The sequence below is a fragment of the Opisthocomus hoazin genome, chromosome 14, assembly GCF_030867145.1.
Source record: "Opisthocomus hoazin isolate bOpiHoa1 chromosome 14, bOpiHoa1.hap1, whole genome shotgun sequence".
Taxonomy (NCBI): domain Eukaryota; kingdom Metazoa; phylum Chordata; class Aves; order Opisthocomiformes; family Opisthocomidae; genus Opisthocomus; species Opisthocomus hoazin.
This window is the reverse complement of record NC_134427.1, coordinates 3689808-3709195: the sequence shown is the minus strand read 5'-3', so window position 1 is coordinate 3709195 and position 19388 is coordinate 3689808. Positions and strand designations below refer to the sequence as shown.

Here is a 19388-nt window from a genome sequence, read left to right as displayed (position 1 = left end):
TACAAATAAGTGAAATTTTGAAAACTATACATGCAGATAAAGGTCGTAGCACACATAGTCATAGCAAATCTATTCCCCAGAGATCTATTTAAAGGTGTTGTTTTTTTTTTTAAGTGACAGTGAATTAACTCAGGGTATGTGTGTGTAAGCACAAGTACGCATACATAAACATGAGTTTATAAGTAAATTCGCATCGCGCCTTTGGCCCACGAATGGAATGCCCCTTCCCTCCAACCAGCTTTCAGTCTCGCGTGTTGAGAAGGGACTGTTTCAGTTGCAAAGTTCAGATTTTGGAACATACAATAATTAGGAAAATGCTTAATACCCGCCCTCTTTATTAAGTAATTTCTTCAAGTATTTTTAATAGTGCAAAATATTGTTTTGCATTTGTACAGTAACTATGGGAATTCACAGTCAAAAAAAAAATCTTAAAAGATTTCCAAAGTCAAACAAAAAAATTTTTAATACTGTATTTTTAGCAAGAACATTTTTAACAAAGAATGTGTACTTTAACTTAATATGGTACAACAGAGAAACCATACTTAAAAGTTTCCATTATCTAACACTCTACTGCATATTCATTTCTTCATCTTAAAAGACCAAAAGCCAAGCTGAACTGAGCATAAAAAAAAGCATCAATTATAATCCTCGTATTACGTCAGCTATTAGGGTTTAGCTCACACTTTTGAATTGGTCATCTAATGAAAGGACAATTTTTACATCATTCTTTTAAAAAATGTACACACATTTCTTTTTAAAACGTAATATATATCGAGTATCTGCTTCAGTAAACAAAGCTTAATTTATAAACACAATCGAAACAGCTCCATGTTGAACAGTTTCAGTGATAAACTGGACTGGTGTGATGTACAGCCAGTGAGGACCTTTGTGGCTTAAAATTATTGTGCCATTGCTATACAGTAATCGCTACCTCCTTAGAAAAAAAAAAAAACGTTCTTTTTTGGGGGGGAAAGGGGGAATAATTCCTGTATGTGCTTAAAAATACTAAAACTCCTTTCTATCTCCGGGGACCTAAAAATGATCTGTTGCAACGGGCTTGGTTTGGTATGGTAAGCTTGTAAAAAGTCTCAATATTTCTTAATGACAATACGGCAGTTTTCGATGCAGCAACAGTAAATTGCCGGAAATTGTCCTTCAAGTTTCATGCTACAAATCCTGTTCCTCACACAGTACTGAAGGCATCAAAGGTTGGGAGGGACGTTTCTCATGAACTATATAGTCTTCAAATAGTGATCATTATACATTTTTCAACAATAGGTGTTTGCTTCAGTACATAATAGTAGGCTTGATGTATGTTCTGTTTTCTGGAGGAAAAAAAAAAGAGAAGAAAAAAAGTCAATTACACAGTTACACGTTTTATAATTAATTGAAACTTAGCTGGGTTTCCTTATTTGTTTTTGGACTTTAGCTTTCTTCCCTCAAACCACAGCATCAGATCTAGAAGTGACACAAACCACCCGCCGCGTGCGTGTGCTCTACCCTGGAAACGGCGGCACGGGACGACACAGCCTCGCGACGCCCGCGAGAGGTGACACCGCACCACGCCGCGCCGTCTCCGGGCTCCGACCACCCTCTGGCCCGGCGGGGCGGCTGCGGGCGCTCAGCTGGGCTGGAACCCCCCGGCCTGCTTCCCAGGGCTGCTCGCCCGCCAGCAGCGGCTTGGCAGAGCTATCGATGCTTCGGCTTGGGTTTCCTCCCTGTACGACATTCGCTTTTCAACCGAAGGCTCATTTTCCGTCTGGTTTTCCAGCGGGCAGCCTGCGTTGTGTCGCACGGACCGAGGAACGCGGCACCAGCTCTACAACACCCCGCTGCCTTCCAGGGAGCGGCGCGGTGCACCAAAACCGCACTGCGTTAAAAACGTAACAGAAGTAAAGCAGTATCCGTGCTTGGAAAACTGTTCCTTCAGTCAGAATCCGCCGCGTTTCTTTTAAAATTGTTTTTCTTTATTTAGGGAAGCAAGCAGAAAGCCACGTTCTCCCTAGTTAGCGTACCTCTCGACTGTGATTTTTCACATTAAGCAACTGTAAGCCCAGAGAAAAACTAAATATGAAAATGCCGACAGAAATGCAGGCCAACGAGAATCCGCATTCGTGTTCATTATGCAATGACCAACGAACTCACCCAGCCAAACCCACAAGTACCGGTCCTGCAGATGACAGCGAAATGATCGCGCTGAGAAGCGTTTCGTGTGACGCTGACATCCATCCCATTACTGCTTTACATATGCCAATACCGCCCGCGCCGAAGGAGAGGACAAGTATTGACCTGCCGACTGGCACTGCTCCTTGGAGCCATCTCCACGTTTGCCACGTTTCAATTTCAGAATGCATTTCAGCTATAATATGAGTGATTTATCATTTAGCAGTAGCTGTCAAAGTAAGCTCCGAGATAAAACAAAAACATCTGGAACCATAAACAGCGGAGAGCAGTAGCTGAATTTTAATCCAAATGCGACATGTTCGCTTCATTAGGAACAGGAAACAGCTAATTAGTAATTGAGCGTTTCATGGTTTTAAGGAGGCTCAGGCTCTCCACACAGAGCTGATTTGATACGCATTTTGGATGTAAACACGACTAAAGATCGGAAGAGCCAGGGACAAAACATCTCCAGAGGAATGTTGGGGAGCCTGGGAACCTCCAAAGCAGCGACTAAAATTAGTTTCGGGCCTTCAGCTGGTTGAAATTATTGTCTTAGACTTCGCGGGGCAAACCTTAAAGCCCAGGGACGGGGTAGGCAGAAATGCAGACACTGAAGTTGTATTTTCTGGGTTATTTTTTTTTCTCTCCTGGTGGTTGTGAGGAGGTCGCCCCGACTCCTTCCCACGGCGGGCCGCAGCGGAGGCAGCCGTCTGCGCGCGGGGCCCTGCCCACCGGCTCTGCCCACGGCGTAGCCCCAGCGCCGCGCGTCCCGGGCACCGGCCGCCCGCCCGCCGGGAAGGATCAGTCATTTTTTTATTTTTTCTTTTAAATTCTTGATATGTTAAAAATTATTTTTCAAACTGAGGGAAGAGGTGGTCACTGAGGGTACCGCAGGCTGACGGACTGAGAATTTACACTTTGAAACAGGCCTCAGTTTTCCCTCCCTAACCCCTTTATTTCTCCCGGGAAGTTCAATGCAGGGAGCTGGAATACCCGTAAGAAAGCAAACGGCAAAGCTCAAGCACGGTGCGGCCGCCCAGGAGATATTATTGAACAGTAAACAGAAAGTGCATAGTTAAATATTTCCTTTTTTATAAAGCTCTCGATTATTCTCCAGAAATTAAAATACTTTTTTGTTGCCGTGCAATAAACTTTGCTCCCCGGCATTAACAACGTCACGCGGCGCCCGCCTATGAGGAATTGAAGCGCTCGGAGCATCTGTGCTCCCACTTGGAGAGGAAAGGCAACGCGATGCTGCCCAATCCATCTTGCTGAAGAACATTCACCGTCCCCTCAGTGCAGCTGACTGCTCGCTACACGCCGTTTTACAGCATTTTACTGTATTAGATAGCAAAAATTGGAATAAATCTGTGTGCAATAAATGTATTCTTTTATTAGGTTTATCCCTTAATCAAATATTCATTTATGTGGGCTTCATTCTATTAAAAAATGAAATTATACAAAGGTGAGCAAAAGCGTGGATTTACAGTAGTTTAAAGCCTAATCTCATTCTCTAGGGGTAATATTGACAATATAAAAACTGTATAAATGATATTCCCTAACACTAAAATATGCTTATGAGCCCCCTGTGCATGTTCTACTGCTTTACAGCCTACAGTGAAATGCATGACTGGCTTAATAAGCAAGACATTTAGAAAGGATTTTTTTTTTCCCCCTCCACAATGTGTAACACAAGTAAAGATCTCACAGTTTCTCAGAGAGCCAGAGTCTACGTTAATAATTGTAATTTTCCCTCAGGATGGTGTTGTCATCCCGGCATGGTTAGGCCAGGGTACACATTAATCTCTTGCACTCTCTTTTAGCAACAATATCATCACTTGTCTTTTTCTTTCAGGGCTTTAATGCGTGTACAAAGGACAAATCCAAAAGCAATAATTACAATCTGCATATTTATTCACTTTTTTTTTTTTTTTTTTTTTTTAATTTTACCAGCCTGTTCAGCATCTCTGAATTTTCTGCATCCTTTCTGCGGCTTTGCTGGTGGTATCTTCAACTCCGTAATTCAGCTGCATTTCCGTAACGGTACTTTAAAACAAAATCCCCACGGGAACCCTCACAACCTGCCCACGGGAACGCGCTCCGGCAGCGCTGGGAGTGCCAGTCCAGCCCCGGACGGGACGGGGAGCGCCGCGCCGCAGCCGGCTCACGGCGGATAACCGGCACGGCTGCCGCCTGGGACGGTTCAGCTCCCTCCGGCACGCGGCAAACCGCAGCAGAGAGCCACTGGCTCTCAATTTGGGATCTGCTACCTAACGAGAAAACAAGGATCAACGTGCTGTATCAACAACTGCAAATTATTTACACAATTTAAAAAATACACCGCAGCACCAGGTATTGCGGAGAGCACGGGTAGCAGGGATGAAATAACCGACTGACAGCCCCGCTTTGGCAGTGGAGCCGAAGGAGCAGCGACAGCAGTGCTGACCCAGCGCCGGGACACGGCTGTGCCCGTGGCAGGCGGGGTGCGAGCAGCTCTGCGCAGCTCCTGCACCGCGGGGCCGCCGGCGGGAGCCGATATCGCTCCCCATTCCTGGGCTCCGCGAACAGAGCCGGCGGCCGGCGAGAGCCCAGCCCAGCGCCGGACGCAGCGACGCGAGCAGAACAAAACGCCCTGACGGTCGCTCTAACTTACAAAGCCGGGCGAGTCAGGTGGAATCAGTCTCTTATTCTGCAGAAAAAGAAAGAAAAACCAGGGAACAGTCTGCATTAGCTCGTAGGGCGGCCGGCACCCCTCAGAAACCCCTCTCCCCCTAGAGCTCTCGGCAGTGCTGGCTGGCCGGGAAGGCTCCTGCCAGTGGGGCAAGGACCGCAGCAACCGTAGGGAACACAGCGAGGATCCCTCCACTACCACGATGAAAAAAAGAGAGAAAACAACTGGCCTGCGGCCAGCGCTCACGTTTCTGGGCGAGTCGTTCCGCTGAACGACAGCAGTGAGTAAAAATGACTTCTTCGCCTGTTGGTTAGCTGTCCAGCAAGACTTCTCCCTTCCATTTAGCTCTAAGTATTTTCCAAACTGAGCGGAGACAAACAAACCCAGACTGTGAGCGGGGCACGGTTTCCTCTAGACCCACGGAAGGACGCGGACAGCAACGGCTGCTTCTGAGAGCAGCAGTGCTAATGACGTCTGGGCTGATTTCTTCACATCTCTCGTGCTTTCCTACCGCCTCTCTCCCAGCCCTGCGGACGTTCAGCCTCTTCTGCCGGACACCATCCGAGCCGACGAGGCTCACTCCTGCCCGCGGTCCCCGCTCCCGCGCTGGCAGGACCCCGGCACCCGAGTGCTGCGTGCTCAAAGGGGGTTCGTCAGAAACCCTTGGGGCTTCGTCCCCGCTCACTTTGTGCTTAGCACTACTGAGTCGACTCTGTCAAGTATCTCCACATCTATGTTCTTAGACCTAAAAACTTGTACAGAAAACAGGATTTTTAATGAGTAACGACAGCCAAGGACAAGAATATGTTCCCTGAACACAAACCACGCCGATGCTGGACTGCCGTCATCAGCTCGAGCAGACAGGGAGACAACACAGCGAGTCCTGCTGAGGGAATCTTCGAGCCTAGCGAGGCTGAATGATTGAACATACAAAGGTACGGACCTTCACGCTCTACGGTCTCCTGGGGAAACCTTTCCCCACCTTTTGTTTCCAGCAAATCACAAAATCTCGGCTTCCTCCCCGCAGGCGTGTGCGCGCTCCCAGAGCGCGGCTCGGCAGAAGACCGCGCGCCAGGGGCAGAAGCAGCGCCGGGACGCAGATCAGCGGTGCCGATCGTTTCCAGGCCCCGCGGCCGCACCCCGTGTCGGCCAGCGCGGTGATCCCACGGCTGCGCACTGCGGAGGGCCCTTCCCTGCTCAGCAGCTGACGAGACGGCTTTGGGCACGGACACGGCACTCCGGCAACCGCACGCGAACTGCCACCGAGTTTTTCTGGGAACCCTGCAGCACGAGGCTGCAGCAGTAACGGCGAGGGGTTTCGTATCTCGGAGCCTCCCGAGCAGGACACGTGCCAGGGCCGGAGCACGGCGCGGGCGGGAGGAGGGAAAGCCCAGGCGCAGGCGAAGCAGAGAGCGAAGGGCTCGCTCAGGCGGCCTCTGCTTCGTTTAATCTCAAGACTTTCTAATCACGGGGTTCTGGTCCTTTCCTACGTGGGACTGTACGTGCTTGAACATTTATTTTCAGCGAAAGCAAGCCCAAGACAGCAGCACTACAATTTCCAAGGCGCTGAATTTGTCTCTCACGGTTGCAGAGCACTCTGAAATTCCGTAGCGCGGTTGGTTTCAGCAGATCGCAGCCTCTGAAGGTGTCACTTGACACGGTAACAAAGTTGTTCAACCTCTTAAAACCACTACCCCTCTCTTTTCTGTCCCCCTTGCGCCTTTTTCATCGCAGGCTGCATTTGAAAACTGACCGATTGTATCAGACTATTGAAAAATATAGCCCAGTTTTCTAAATAGTAAAAACCGAAATACGTTCCAAACTTCACTAGCCCTTCGTCTGGGGCAAACAGACCGAAAGTTATTCACGGTTACTGCAAGTTTTTGCGCTGAATCTCTGCCAGGCTGTCTCACAAACAGGAGCAGCAGCAGCCCTGGGCCACGCTCCCGGTGCCGGCACAGCGATCCAGGCTTCCTCCGAACCACGTTTTCACCTCCCGAAAGTCCGTCTGCCTACGCTGCCGCCTCCGTCTCGAAATTCAGAGTCTCTTATTTTTTGTAAATTGTTGTCATCAAGTATTATGGTAACATCTATTTTTTAAAATTTTAAGATAACATTGCTTTGCTGATTGTTCCAATATCCCCTAACACTGAAATATAGTAATACAAAAGTTAACTAAGGTATAAACATGCAAAAGGAGAAGTCTCCCTGCGATCATAAAATGATGTTATTTTCTGTTCAGCAGTTCATGTTACTGCTGTTCACGCTAATTAATTAAAGGAGCTGTTGCCGTAATGTGCAAACAGGGAATCTGAGAAACTGAGAGGGCTTTTAGGTCTCGGAGTGAAGTTAAGTCAATCTGGGCGCGGGCAATCAAATGTAATGAAATCACTTGTCAGTGCTAAGCTTGCAAAAACTGTGAAGTTTGACTAGGGAGTAAAAGGATTATAATTAGATTTCCAATAGGATAATAACTAAATGGCAGAAAGCAGTAAAGAGAAAATATTACTTTGTTAGCTAATGGTGCTGCTGTTCGGTTTTAGTTTTTATCAGCACACTTGTAGTTGTGCTAATTTAATTTGCTTTTATCAGCAAAAATGCACTACTCGAATGGTACTTGAATGTCATTTGCAAAAATCATTGATCTGAAGGTGCACTTAATGACACCCAGTATGTTTATTTTATGTGAAGCGGAGATTGGCTGATGGAACGGCTGACGCGCTGCCTCGCTGGCCCCCCGCGAGCCAGGGGAGCCAGGCCAGCAGGTGCCCGGGCGCCGGCATCGCCCCCTCCCGCACCGCTCAGCCGGGCAGGGGCTTCCCCACGGCGGCAACTCCTCCTTTCCTGTACTGGCAGCGAAAAGGCTCCTCTCACCAGAGAACCACAGAATGGTGGGGTTGGAAGGGACCTCTGTGGGTCACCCAGTCCAACCCCCCTGCCAAAGGAGGGTCACCCAGAGCAGGCTGAGCAGGACCATGTCCAGGTCTCCGATCAAGCTATGCTGGATTAGAAGATCAGGTTGAGGATCAGGAGGACAGAGCTATTAGACCGTGAAGTTAAAAAAAGTTTTAAGTCTCGTCTGCACAAAATTTCCGTTCCATTAATATACAAAGCATACAGAACACGAGGCAACTGAACGGAAAAGATTTATAATGCAGATCAGAATGCCAGTATATGAACAGCTTGTGTTAATAAAATCATTTTAAGAAATGAGCATAAAATATGATACGACTTAATCACTGCGAAAGGTGGCTCTGCAGTATTTTTGTAATTTTCCTTTAAACCGTCTGAAGGAGATACTGGCAGTGAAACTAATTGAATTTCAAAGGAAAGGCGCTGTGTGAATGATAGATTTCTGTCCAGCAGAGCTATTGACAACAGCAAAAGAAAGGTCTGCATTGATGCTCAAGCTTTTTTCTGTGCAACAGGGAGATTTTGGAAGCTTGGAAACGGCTTTGTATTAGGGACAGGAGCTTTGACCCTTCCTCCTCCCAGGGCCCAACAAAACAAAGGCAGCAAATGAAGAGGGCAACGAGGGAGTGTGCTCACATTGTCGAAGACGGCAGTGCGATAGGAGCTGTCAAGTACTAAAATTGCTATCAAAGGAAGAGAGAATAACAAGATATTACAGTATCAGCATAAATACAAATGAAAGAGATGGTGCTGCAGGACAGAAGCACTTTGAAATCTGAACAAGCTAAACTGAGAGCTTTTCAGAGAGCTTTCTATCAGCTGAGAGTGCCGAGTAAAACCCTGGCTAACCTCACACCACACGTTTACAGACGGGGAGGATTACCAGACCAAAACTGCCACAGAAGTCAGCGTTGGCTGTCCCTCGCTGCTGCGGCGCAGGCCAGCGCGGCTCTGCCACCGAGGAGCACGGGGCCGGTCACCCAGCCCAGCTTCTGCTGCCCCAGAGGGGCACCGAGCTCAGGGGTGCCCAGCACCGCGCAGAGCCAGCTCTGCCTTTGCTCAGGCTCCTACCCCCAACAAAAGCTTTATCATCCGGAGCCTGTTACAGCTAAAGAATGATGTGGTTGGGATCAGATTAAAAAAAACCTACCCAAACAAAAAAAAGCAACCTGAAATAAAAATCATCCAATCACGAGGTTTTCTGGTATATCGACGGACCACAGGAACTGTAAGAAAGTTCTCTTCATTCCCTCTAGTAAGTAAATGGCTGTTGGAACTGGCTGTGCATCACTTTCCCCCCAGTTATTTATAACAGTGTTTGATGGGAAGACAGGTTTGAGCCAACTGTAACTTTTTTTCTTCAATTGAAAATTGAAATCAACTTTCTTTTTTTACTAGATTCTGTCCAGACGCACCTTTGACTCTCCGAATGTTGTTGGAAGTGCACTCGGCACTTGTCTCAGCAGGTATCACAAACAGAGCAGAAATGTTAGAGGAGTATTTTGCCTGTCAAATTTAAATACACGTGTCCCAAGTGCTTATCCAGTATTTTGACTATTTCTGGCAGTAATGATTTTCAAATCGCAGTATTTAGAGCACGCCACCGATCGTATGTGTACACAGATATACACACATATGTTATATGTATATATATATGCTTTACAATAAAGCTGTGATGCTCCTTCTTTGCCATACACAGCATATGAACCTAAAATCACAAGAAGAGACAGCAGTAGAAACATTTGAAAGCGTTCCTGTCTCGATGACAGATGGATGACAGATGCACACCAGCGGCACGCGAAGTCACGCCTGTGAGAGTCGAGCAGCGCCAGAAGCGCTGGGGGTTCTGTAACCGCACTGCTGCCGTCTCCACGGGACGAGACCGTCTGCAGTCACTTCCACGCACGTTATTTCTCGCGCGTAAGGGTTACGTGGTTGGGTGGAGAGGGTGGAAGTGCTCTACGAAGCAGCAGTGTGAGGGAAACGGGCAGCTCTCTCCAGGCTGCCGCGGTAGCAATGGGGTGTAATGAACAGGATTGAAGGGAGAAAAACATGGGGTTTACAGAAAATCAACACTACAGATCTGGACTTTCTCCAACGTCACAGAATTTCTATGTTCAAATTGCTCAGAGCGAATTCCATCCCAGGTGACTGGATTTTCTGCGTGTCTCAAACAGGCTTCAACGGTGACGGAAATCACCATGAAGACCTCTATCTCCGCCCCCCTAAACGATGATGACACAGCTCCCACGCTCCACAGGCCCGCAGCCCGAACGCGCTCGTTAGGCTTCGGGAAGCGCTCAGGCTGTGCCCGAATGCTCTGTATTTACAGTCGCTGACAGTGAGGAAAACCGAGCACGCCGTGATCGCTCACAACAAGAACACGACTTTCCTTTTCCACCTGCAATTTACGGATTTTTTGAAAACACCTATGATCTTGATAGGTAGGTAAGGATCAGAGGCAAAATATATGAAAAAGATCAATCATATGCAAAATCCCTTTTGAACTAAGCGCATCTATCTGACAGCCAAGTACAAGCTTCCCACATCTCCATTTCAACAGATTTTATTTCTGGTCTTGTAAAGAACTGATCTTACAAAGGTTTTCTGCATTGAACAGGAAAACAAAACGAAGTTGTGTAATTTGCATTTATTTTTAAGCGGGAAAAACGGAGAGAAAAACTATTCTGCACTTCATTTCGTTTTTAGTATGGCTCATGACAAACACGTACGAGAGGTGACGCAGGACATACTGCACCTTGCATGGCTGCACTGTCGTGTTGGGTTCCGTTGTGTTCTATTTCCATATCGGGGATTCCAGCATCTGAAAGACATGACACCGAAGATTAATGCATTCCCCTTTGTCCTTCTCTCATGCATCTTTAGAAAAATATTTATGGCAAACTAGGGTGATCTCTAAGTTACACGGTCTGGCATAAAACATTTGGTCTTTGTAAAACTTTCAGTGGTAAATAGTTTCTAGAATGTGCAAACATTACTGGTCTCACAGTGAATTATTTTTAACGTGCCTCACATTTGTCTGACGATCAGATAATAACCAACACACGATATTATTATGTCTGTAAAATTCTCTTGGAGAACGAGGGCATCTGACATATGAAAAACCAAAGTCGAAATTAAACTGTGATCATGTTAAACTGCATTGACTCTCCCAGCTGCCTACTTTCAAAGTCCAGAATTAAAGCACACAGCCAGTGCCGGCCAGCACGTCTGTGCGCGCAGCAGTTTGTACGAGTGCCTGTTACGGGCCGGGATTTAAGCTGCATTAAAGGACTCCACTCAGGATGCTGTAAGCATGTGTTCCCACCCAAAACAAAATTACATGTGTGGTATTACGTGAAACACTTCCAGATTTCTGCAAAGTGCTTTCCAAAATGGATTGTGCTCTTTTTTCCAAGTTGAGACAGAGTCTCCTAATGAGATGCACTTTTGAACTATTTAATTTCCTACGCTAATACCTCTGTATGCACGGCCCTTCGGGTGGGGGTTCCAACACCCCAGGGTGTGACGATAACAGATGCCATTATCCACCTTGTGCCAACAAAGATTAGCATGAAGTGTATGTGATCGGAATCCAGGGCACCTCGAATCCTGGGGAAACATCTGCTTGCCTTAGCACACGGCACTTAGAACCACCGCAAGAAAAAAACCCACACCTGAAAGGGAGCTGCGGATACAGTTTGGAAGTGCTCTGGACTTTGTCAGCTAGAGAACAACTGTGCTGCTGCTGCCTTCTCAGATCGCTTGGGCTGGCGTGTCAGCATCGACCGCAAAGATGACGTTTCGCTGGTCGCCCTGCAGCCTGACCGGGCTCTACGTCAAAGCAGGGCACCCCATCGAAGTATAGTCCATACACAGAAGAGTAATACGAGTAATATCTTAGTAATATATGTGTATGTGAAATACATGTGATATATGCATATATAGCCCTATAAATACCTACGAGCAAATAAATCTTGTCATGTATACAATTTTTTCTTACAAAATTACAAGTGACTGCTATTACGTAGGGTTTCCCTTATTCAGATTCCTGTTTGGCAGGAAAGTTCAGGGCACTAATCTATTAATCTAGAAAGGTTCTTTCTTTTCAAACCTTTCAGAGTACATGTTGTATGGACGTAAAATGACAAAGTCATCTGTAACTAATAACAGCATCTGTTAAATGAGACAGCCCGTCAGAGTTAAATTAAAAATATTCAGAATAGCCCTTCACATTTTGTTGTCATAAAATTGTACCTGCAATTAAATTGTGGATTAAGATGCTAATGAGCTACCTGATTTGCATGTGCAATCAGATTAGCATGTAAATATCAGCTTCTTGCAGGCACTAACATATATATGACTACCTGAGTGTGCCTGCAAATCAAGACGGTAGCAGCCAGGCCCACAACAGCAGATGTAAAGATCTGTTAATCACATTGCTGGCATGGTGGTACCCTTTAATTTGTGGCTTCCCGAACTGCTGAGCACTCCCAACCGCAGCGCGAGCGGCAGGTGCTTACCAGCAGCGGCAGAACCTGGCTGAATGACCTTACCGAATACCGGGATGCTCCCTTTTTCCTGACATTCAAGGGGCTGGCTGCGTCTGTGGGATCTGGTCTGGGCATTTTTCTGATCTGGTGGAGGTGGTGGAGAAGGTTGCTGCTGGCTCTGTCCACCCACTCTCCCTTGGGTCACCGCCCCTTATCACGGTGCCACCGCAAGCCGTATATCCCCGCCTGAATTACCACCGTTCGCTGTCAGTACATCAGCAAAGCCAGCCAGCTCCTGGTTACAGTGATATGCTGGACCATAAAACCCAGCAGATGAGAATGCCTCTGAAAGATGTTGCTCTCGTACTTAAAGAGTTTATATCCCTTAGGTGCTCTAGATAAATCACAACGCGCAGCCCGTTGCAGAGTGTTGCGATGGCAGTTCAGGTAGACAGGCTTGCCCTAACTTTAAAAAACAGTTTGGGTAGCCCCCACAACTGAGAACTCCAGACAGGCTAAAATCATTACTTTCACTCAGCAGCTCAGGCGGTTTCTGCAGTCTGCCTGCGTTCTTACGGCGGGGCGGCTGGCAGAGCCCCAGGCGGCAGCGCACAGCGAACGGGAAGGCTACACGGCACGCAGAGGCAGCAGAGACTGAACGCAACTCTGGCGCGTGAGCCTCTGCAGAGACCGCGGCGTAGGGACACACAGATTAAACCTCAGCTACGGAACCTGAAATTAATTAAAACTCAACTAGGTTCAGTCGGAAAGATTCAAGCCGAAGCTCTAAACTTTGGTCAGAACGACATTCAGCAGGAGAGGCAAATCCTCCCACTACCCAAAACACAACCAACCCTGTTCAGGAGATGAACTGCTTTGCTTTTGTTTTGCAGGAGTATCTGGGAAGTGTTCAAAACCTAGTCAGCTCTGAAAGCTGATACAGATTTAACAAACTCAGTAGGTCCTGAGGCTGAGCAAACTGCAGCCAAACGGCTTTTGAAATGAAGCTCAGCAGTTCTAAAAATGAATCTGCTAGGAGAGAAGAGTTCAGAGAACCTCAGAGGAACCAAATTTCACATTGTCTTAGCTGGCACTGTAACAGATTTCTCTGGTAATATATTCAGCATTTCTTGTCATGTCTGTGTAAACTGCTCTGTCTGTTTCTCTAATTGCAGACTTACTTATTTTTTTAATTCATGACCCAGAGCACATGGCCTGAAATAGATTTTTAATTATTTCAGGAAAGGATGGTGGGGTGGTTTTTTATTCTGGAATTTGCTTTGTGCATCATCTTCCTTTTTTTCCACTCAGTTAAACATCATTTTAAGGTAACTGTGAAAGGCCAACTAAGACATTACCATTCAACATCCTGAGACCGTCACCTGATGTGGCCTGTTTCAGCGCCTGTTCCACTTGTTCTCTTCTCTTTGATTCAAATTCCAAAGCTTCCTGCAATTTTCTCTTTGCCTTTTTTTCTTTCTTCAAGCGTTTCTGAATTGTTGCTGAAATGTAAATATATCACAAGAATGGGTGTTAGAGCACAATTCATGTGCAGTGGAGACAGTGAATGAGTTTATGTTTAATCTTCATGGGCCCAGTTCTAGCTTGGAAAAAAAAATCTGGCATAAATGTGATATGAAAACAAAAAATCCCCAAGCCATATCCTGTAGTGAAATGCACAATCTGAAAGGGCTTTAGATCTTGTTAAGTATCTTAAATCTTATTCTCCCTCTGGAACAGTCCCACGAATGTAAGTCTCCTGACCAGAACATAAGTGTCTCAGAGCCAGCCCAGTGAAACTTCACCAATTTGGACTAAATTCCAGCTACAGATCTGCAGAGTTTCGCTGAGCATCATTGGCTTCAACTAATTTCTAGCAACAGCAGCGACGTACATCCTCAAAACTAAATAAATCTCTCACCCTTCATTCTAACCTTTTCCCTTAGCCCTCCTCCTGCAGCAGTCTTCTCTTCAGCAAAGAAAAGTTCTGTCTCCCCTGACCATGCCTCACGGGTGGAGGAACTCTTCTGAACGTGGCAGAGATTTGGTTTTAGTTACTTTTTCTACCATTAAAAGCCAAAGAAATTTATTTCTGCAGGCAAACTGCGTGCAGTGTTGGAGCATCTGAAATGCCAGCGGCAACGCTGTACGGAGTGAAACCCCGTGGAATGAGGGGGCAATTTTTTTTGGTAAAAATGGAGCAGCAGTTGCGTGAATTTTGAAGCAGAATAACTGAAGTAACAAGAACCACTGCCCAAATGGAAGGCAGGCCTAAGGCTACTGAGGAGCTGGGTTAAGTGGGTATAGGCTCAGATGGAAGATCAAGTGCGCAGAGAAGGGGAACGTACGGAACAACAGGAGTACTTCTGCGCCTCATCACTGGTGGGAGGGAAAACGAGGGAAAGCCAAGGAAGGAGAGAAACGAAAAACCACTGGGTGTATGTTGAGAATCTCAGAAATGAAAAGGGAAATTCCCAGGTAGAAAGCAGGTCAAAAACAGTAACACTGCTACGTAAGTCTGGTACATTCTCTTGATTTGCAACTTCCCCTTCTAGCTGAAGCACTCTGCAAAACGCTGAAGAGTAGCTGGCTGTTGGGACGCACAATAGGTAACAACGCAACGACACAGCGCTCCTGTGCCGCTGTGCGTTAGATCTCCCCGCCCTTCACGGTCATCTCATCTCATCTTCCCTCTTAGAGACGGAAAACAGAGACAGGATCTTGACACACATCATCCACAGGCCATTGGTGCAGCTGGGTAAGATTTGGCAGAAACCAGAAGTATTCCTGACTAATTGCAGTCTTAAAGCCAACTATAAATAAAGTTAAAACTATAACTAGAGAATTGTACAGTATTAATTGTGGCCAGATGATCAATACCTTCATTGTGAACTGCTGACACTGGCTATGATTGTATTCTCTCACCTATATAAATTTGAGCAATAAAATGCACCTTTTAAGCCTCTTCCTTTCCAAACTCTGAATCTTAATCCCGTATTTAACCTTATTTTTCACCAGCACCAGGTTACCATTACCTGGGCCAGAACTACATCTCAGATATCTACCTCTGCCACCAACAACCCTTCCTGTGCTCCTGCCGGCTAACAGGCTGCCCTCACTATCCTTATTCAACTACTTTAACGGGCTCTTACACTTCTTTTTTTCACCAGTGCTGCAAGAACGCTCTCTTGCGTCTCTCCTTTCTGTGACCTGCACCTACCCTTCCCTGGTAGGATCTCTGCATTCCCATCGCCGCGCTTTGCTGAGCCCATCCTGCAGCCAGAAGATTGGCATGAGGAAGCTTGGCTGGACCAGAGGCTGATGCCCCATGTACTTTCTCAGAATCAGCAGGAGGACATTTTCAGAAAGCTCTGGAAGGCGTCGAATGTCCCTGCTGACCCCTTCCACAGCACACCCCAGCGCTCCACTTCTACAACCCGTCGCAGCTGGTGCAGGGGACTGAAGAAGGCTTCTGCACCCTGCTGCTCCAGTTCACACGTGTAGTAAGATTCCACAGAGCAGTACTTAGCGCCATGGACTCATTGCTCAATCAAACAAATGGAGAAGTGATGGCACTAGCAAAGGCAGGTACAACTAACAGACTAAAAAGAATTTGAGTTTAAATATAAGTGCCCTTTTAAAATTACCATCTATTTTAGAGTGAAGTTTGCTAGCATATACACCCTGGCAGATGCTGCTCACAAGTATTGTTAAAATGAAAGCTGAATTCATACAAGCAGTATTTTGCAATCCCTTTTATTTATTTGCTTCTCCTGTATATTCGATACCTGTGAAATTCAAACTGCAAAATATTGTTAGAGAATTTATTAAAAAAATTGGAAAAATTCTGGGAAAGTCCACAGTATTTACATAACTTTTTGTGACCACTTGTTCATCCGAATTCTTATTGACTTCTACAGATCTTTCTGGATTTGTGAATGGTACAATCAGCGGGGAAAAAAAAAAAAAGGATACCGTTACATGGGAAATCTCTTAATAACTTATGAATGTCAAAATGTGACCTGTAGAACATAACTTCAGAAAATTAAGCAACCAACGTGAAAAAGCCTATCTGTGCCTTTCTATAATAATAAAGATGTGCATGTGGGGATGACCTGAAAGACAAACAATTCTGAGGATATTGATAATTTGCGAAATTCCCTTTTGAGCCAGAAGCCAGCCAAGTCTGCGAATGGCTTAAGGTTTTTGTTGACTTAAATTCAACTCAGCAGGTGCGTAGTGTGCTGTCTGCCTGCCCGGAGGTAAGCTCTGTTTTATCAAAAGGAAAGAGTTAGCGGTCCCACCCACACTTCGACCGGGGTGCTGCAACACTTTGGAGCACCCACTGCAATTTAACAGCTTCAATAGTATTTCCTGACCCTTCACAATTCGACTTTTTGTTTGCTTTTACTGAGGCTTGGCGCTGCAGGCAGCTCTGCTCTGCACACCTAATTTCAATTAAAAAATGCACTGGCAGATAGTACTTGGCACCTACGTTTTCCGTCTTCTCTAGTTTTATCTTTCTGATTTCACGGATGTAATCTAGAAGTAGCTTTTGGCACTTAAGGCACTATTTCTCTCCTTTAGATGCAGATTTGAATTTTAAAAAGAATACTGCCTTCTTTGCAATATCACAGCGAAAAATTCAGATTTACCAATTTAATTGCCTATTACTATCAAAAGCTTCTCAACTGTCATGGTTTTGTCTTAGAAGGCCCCGTATGGGGAGCACTATTGTATCTCACTCTCCTGATGGAATAAACATTATCTAGGGTTATCTGCTTCAGATCTTGCACTTGGGTAGCCAGCTTCTCGTAGTTCCGTCTGCTTTGTTCCAGTGAAGTAACCGACAAGAAAAACTCTCTGACCAGCACCGAAACTACAGAAATGTGGGCTAGGTAAGCAGTAAGGTAATGAAAAAAAATCACCTAAACACCCAAATTACAGACATACTGTCTTTCTCACAGTAAGACTGATCCTCGATGCTTGGAGGATAATAGCAGAACGCAAAAGAAATTAAAGCTGTCAAACGAAGAAATCGGGTTGGGAATACGCGGACAGAGTGGTAATAATACGTGTGAAGGCCACGAAACTGCATCAGCTTTCCTCCACAGAACCAGCCCAAACTCTCTGCGGCCAGCTGCCCTCCAGGAAATAATCCTTCAGTCACTGTTCTCTCTGCTTACAGAAAAGCGGGCTTCGGTCTGTTTTTATTAAATTTAAATCTTTCATTACCAGCGCTAGTCCACTGCTGCATTACACTGAAGTATGAATGTCAGTTAACTCCGAGTCCTCAGCAGCTGGGGCTGGAAATGCCAAAGGGTTACACATTTAATAGATATCAAAACTCCATTTTCCATTCACTCACCTCTGCTTTGCAGCTCAGCTGTGAGTTGTCTTTCCAAGCTCTCTCTTAGTTCTCTCTCCCTACAAAGCTCCATTTTTAACTCTTTCTTTTCCTGCTGTATCTGCTTTTCCTGGACTCTCGCGTTGTCCACAGCCACTTTCAGCAGGCCCTAAAACAGACACAAATGGAAGATCTGAAAATACCAGTTTGTTTCAGCAGTGACAAAATTCATCCATTCATTTCTTTTATACCCTCTAGGAAAACAGAAAACTTCAAAGTGGGAACCTATAGACCTGGAACACAGCTGGGCATCTGAAGTAGCTAAATGCTACATATGGAGCAATGCTGCAGCACGGAATCATCCCGCACAGCTTTTGCTAATTCATCCCGCTGACGCGGTTTATTGCAAACGGGAGTGCCAGATCACAGAATGGTAGCAGTTGGAAGGGACCTCTGTGGGTCACCCAGTCCAACCCCCTGCCCAAGCAGGGTCACCCACAGCAGGCTGCACAGGACCGCGTCCAGGCAGGTCTGGAATATCTCCAGAGAAGGAGACTCAACAGCCTCCCTGGGCAGCCTGGGCCAGGGCTCTGTCACCCTCAGAGGGAAGAAGTTCTTCCTCATGATCAGCTGGAGCTTCCTCTGCTTCAGTTTGTGCCCGTTGCCCCTTGTCCTGTCGCTGGACACCACTGGAAAGAGTCTGGCCCCATGCTCCTGACACCCACCCTGCAGATATTTACAGACATTTATGAGGTCCCCTCTCAGCCTTCTCTTCTCCAGGCTGAACAAGCCCAGCTTCCTCAGCCTCTCCTCGTAGGGGAGATGCTCCAGTCCCCTCACCATCCTCGTAGCCCTCCGTTGGACTCTCTCCAGTAGCTCTTTATCTTTCTGGAACTGGGGAGCCCAGAACTGGACACAGTACTCCAGATGGGGCCTCACTAGGGCAGTGTAGAGGGGAAGGAGAACTTCCCTCGACCTGCTGGCCACACTCCTCCTAATGCACCCCAGGATCCCATTGGCCTTCTTGGCAGCCAGGGCACACTGCTGGCTCATGGTCAACCTGTTGTCCACCAGGACACCCAGGTCCCTCTCCACAGAGTTGCTCTCCAGCAGGTCTGCCCCAAGCCTGTACTGATGCATGGGGTTGTTCCTCCCCAGGTGCAGGACCCTGCACTTGCCCTTGTTGAACCTCATCAGGTTCCTCATCAGATCACTGCTGCCTTCAGTCAACTGCAGGGAGAGGCACAGGAGCTATCATGGGACTGGTGAATGTTAATACGACCATTATTGCCAACTATTAAGTCAAATAAACAATGGAGGAAACCCCTTCACGATCGATAATGCCAGATAGTGGAAACCTAAGCATTACATTAAAGAAATCAGAATTGCAGATATAAAATAGTTTCTGAAACCTTTAAAAAAGATTGAGACAGAAACACATTTTATCTATCACGATATATCCTGGCCTGTAGAGAATAATTTACCTGAATGTTGGTTAATAGCGTTTCTACTGATGAAAGACCATCAGCAAAAAGAAACGGCGCCGGAAATCCAGGAGGCAAGGCCTGTCCAGCCAGTTGGACTTTATCTAAGGTTGGTTTCATTATTGGAATGGCAATTTGGACCTCTTCTGTAAAGACAGGTTTAAAAGCAACATCAGAAAGCACTGGAAATACAGGTAGATGTAATCTCTAGAAACTAGCATTCTGTTCACCTGGAAGTTAAAACACAAGCGTGTTCATAACACTGCCATCGTTTCAGCCTTTGGGCAGCTGTGATTGTTGCTAGGGTAAGTTTGCAG

At 46.3% G+C, this 19388-nt stretch overlaps 1 protein-coding gene across 3 annotated transcripts in view; it reads right to left on the bottom strand.

Annotated features, from left to right (window-relative positions):
• Positions 1 to 333: 333 nt before the first annotated feature.
• The window catches only part of DACH2 (dachshund family transcription factor 2), a 315305-nt gene continuing 296250 nt past the window's right edge, over positions 334 to 19388 (bottom strand). The window contains exons 8-12 of one of the 3 annotated variants that reach the window (XM_075435512.1): positions 19072 to 19217; positions 17609 to 17756; positions 13599 to 13742; positions 10506 to 10571; positions 334 to 1325 (exon numbers count right to left, since the gene is read on the bottom strand). In XM_075435512.1, coding sequence (XP_075291627.1) covers positions 1288 to 1325; positions 10506 to 10571; positions 13599 to 13742; positions 17609 to 17756; positions 19072 to 19217 — 542 coding nt within the window. In that variant the 3' untranslated portion in view covers positions 334 to 1287. Of the gene's footprint in view, positions 1326 to 10154; positions 10572 to 13598; positions 13743 to 17608; positions 17757 to 19071; positions 19218 to 19388 lie in introns of those variants that run through there. The other 2 variants (XM_075435511.1, XM_075435513.1) reach the window with 2 other exon arrangements.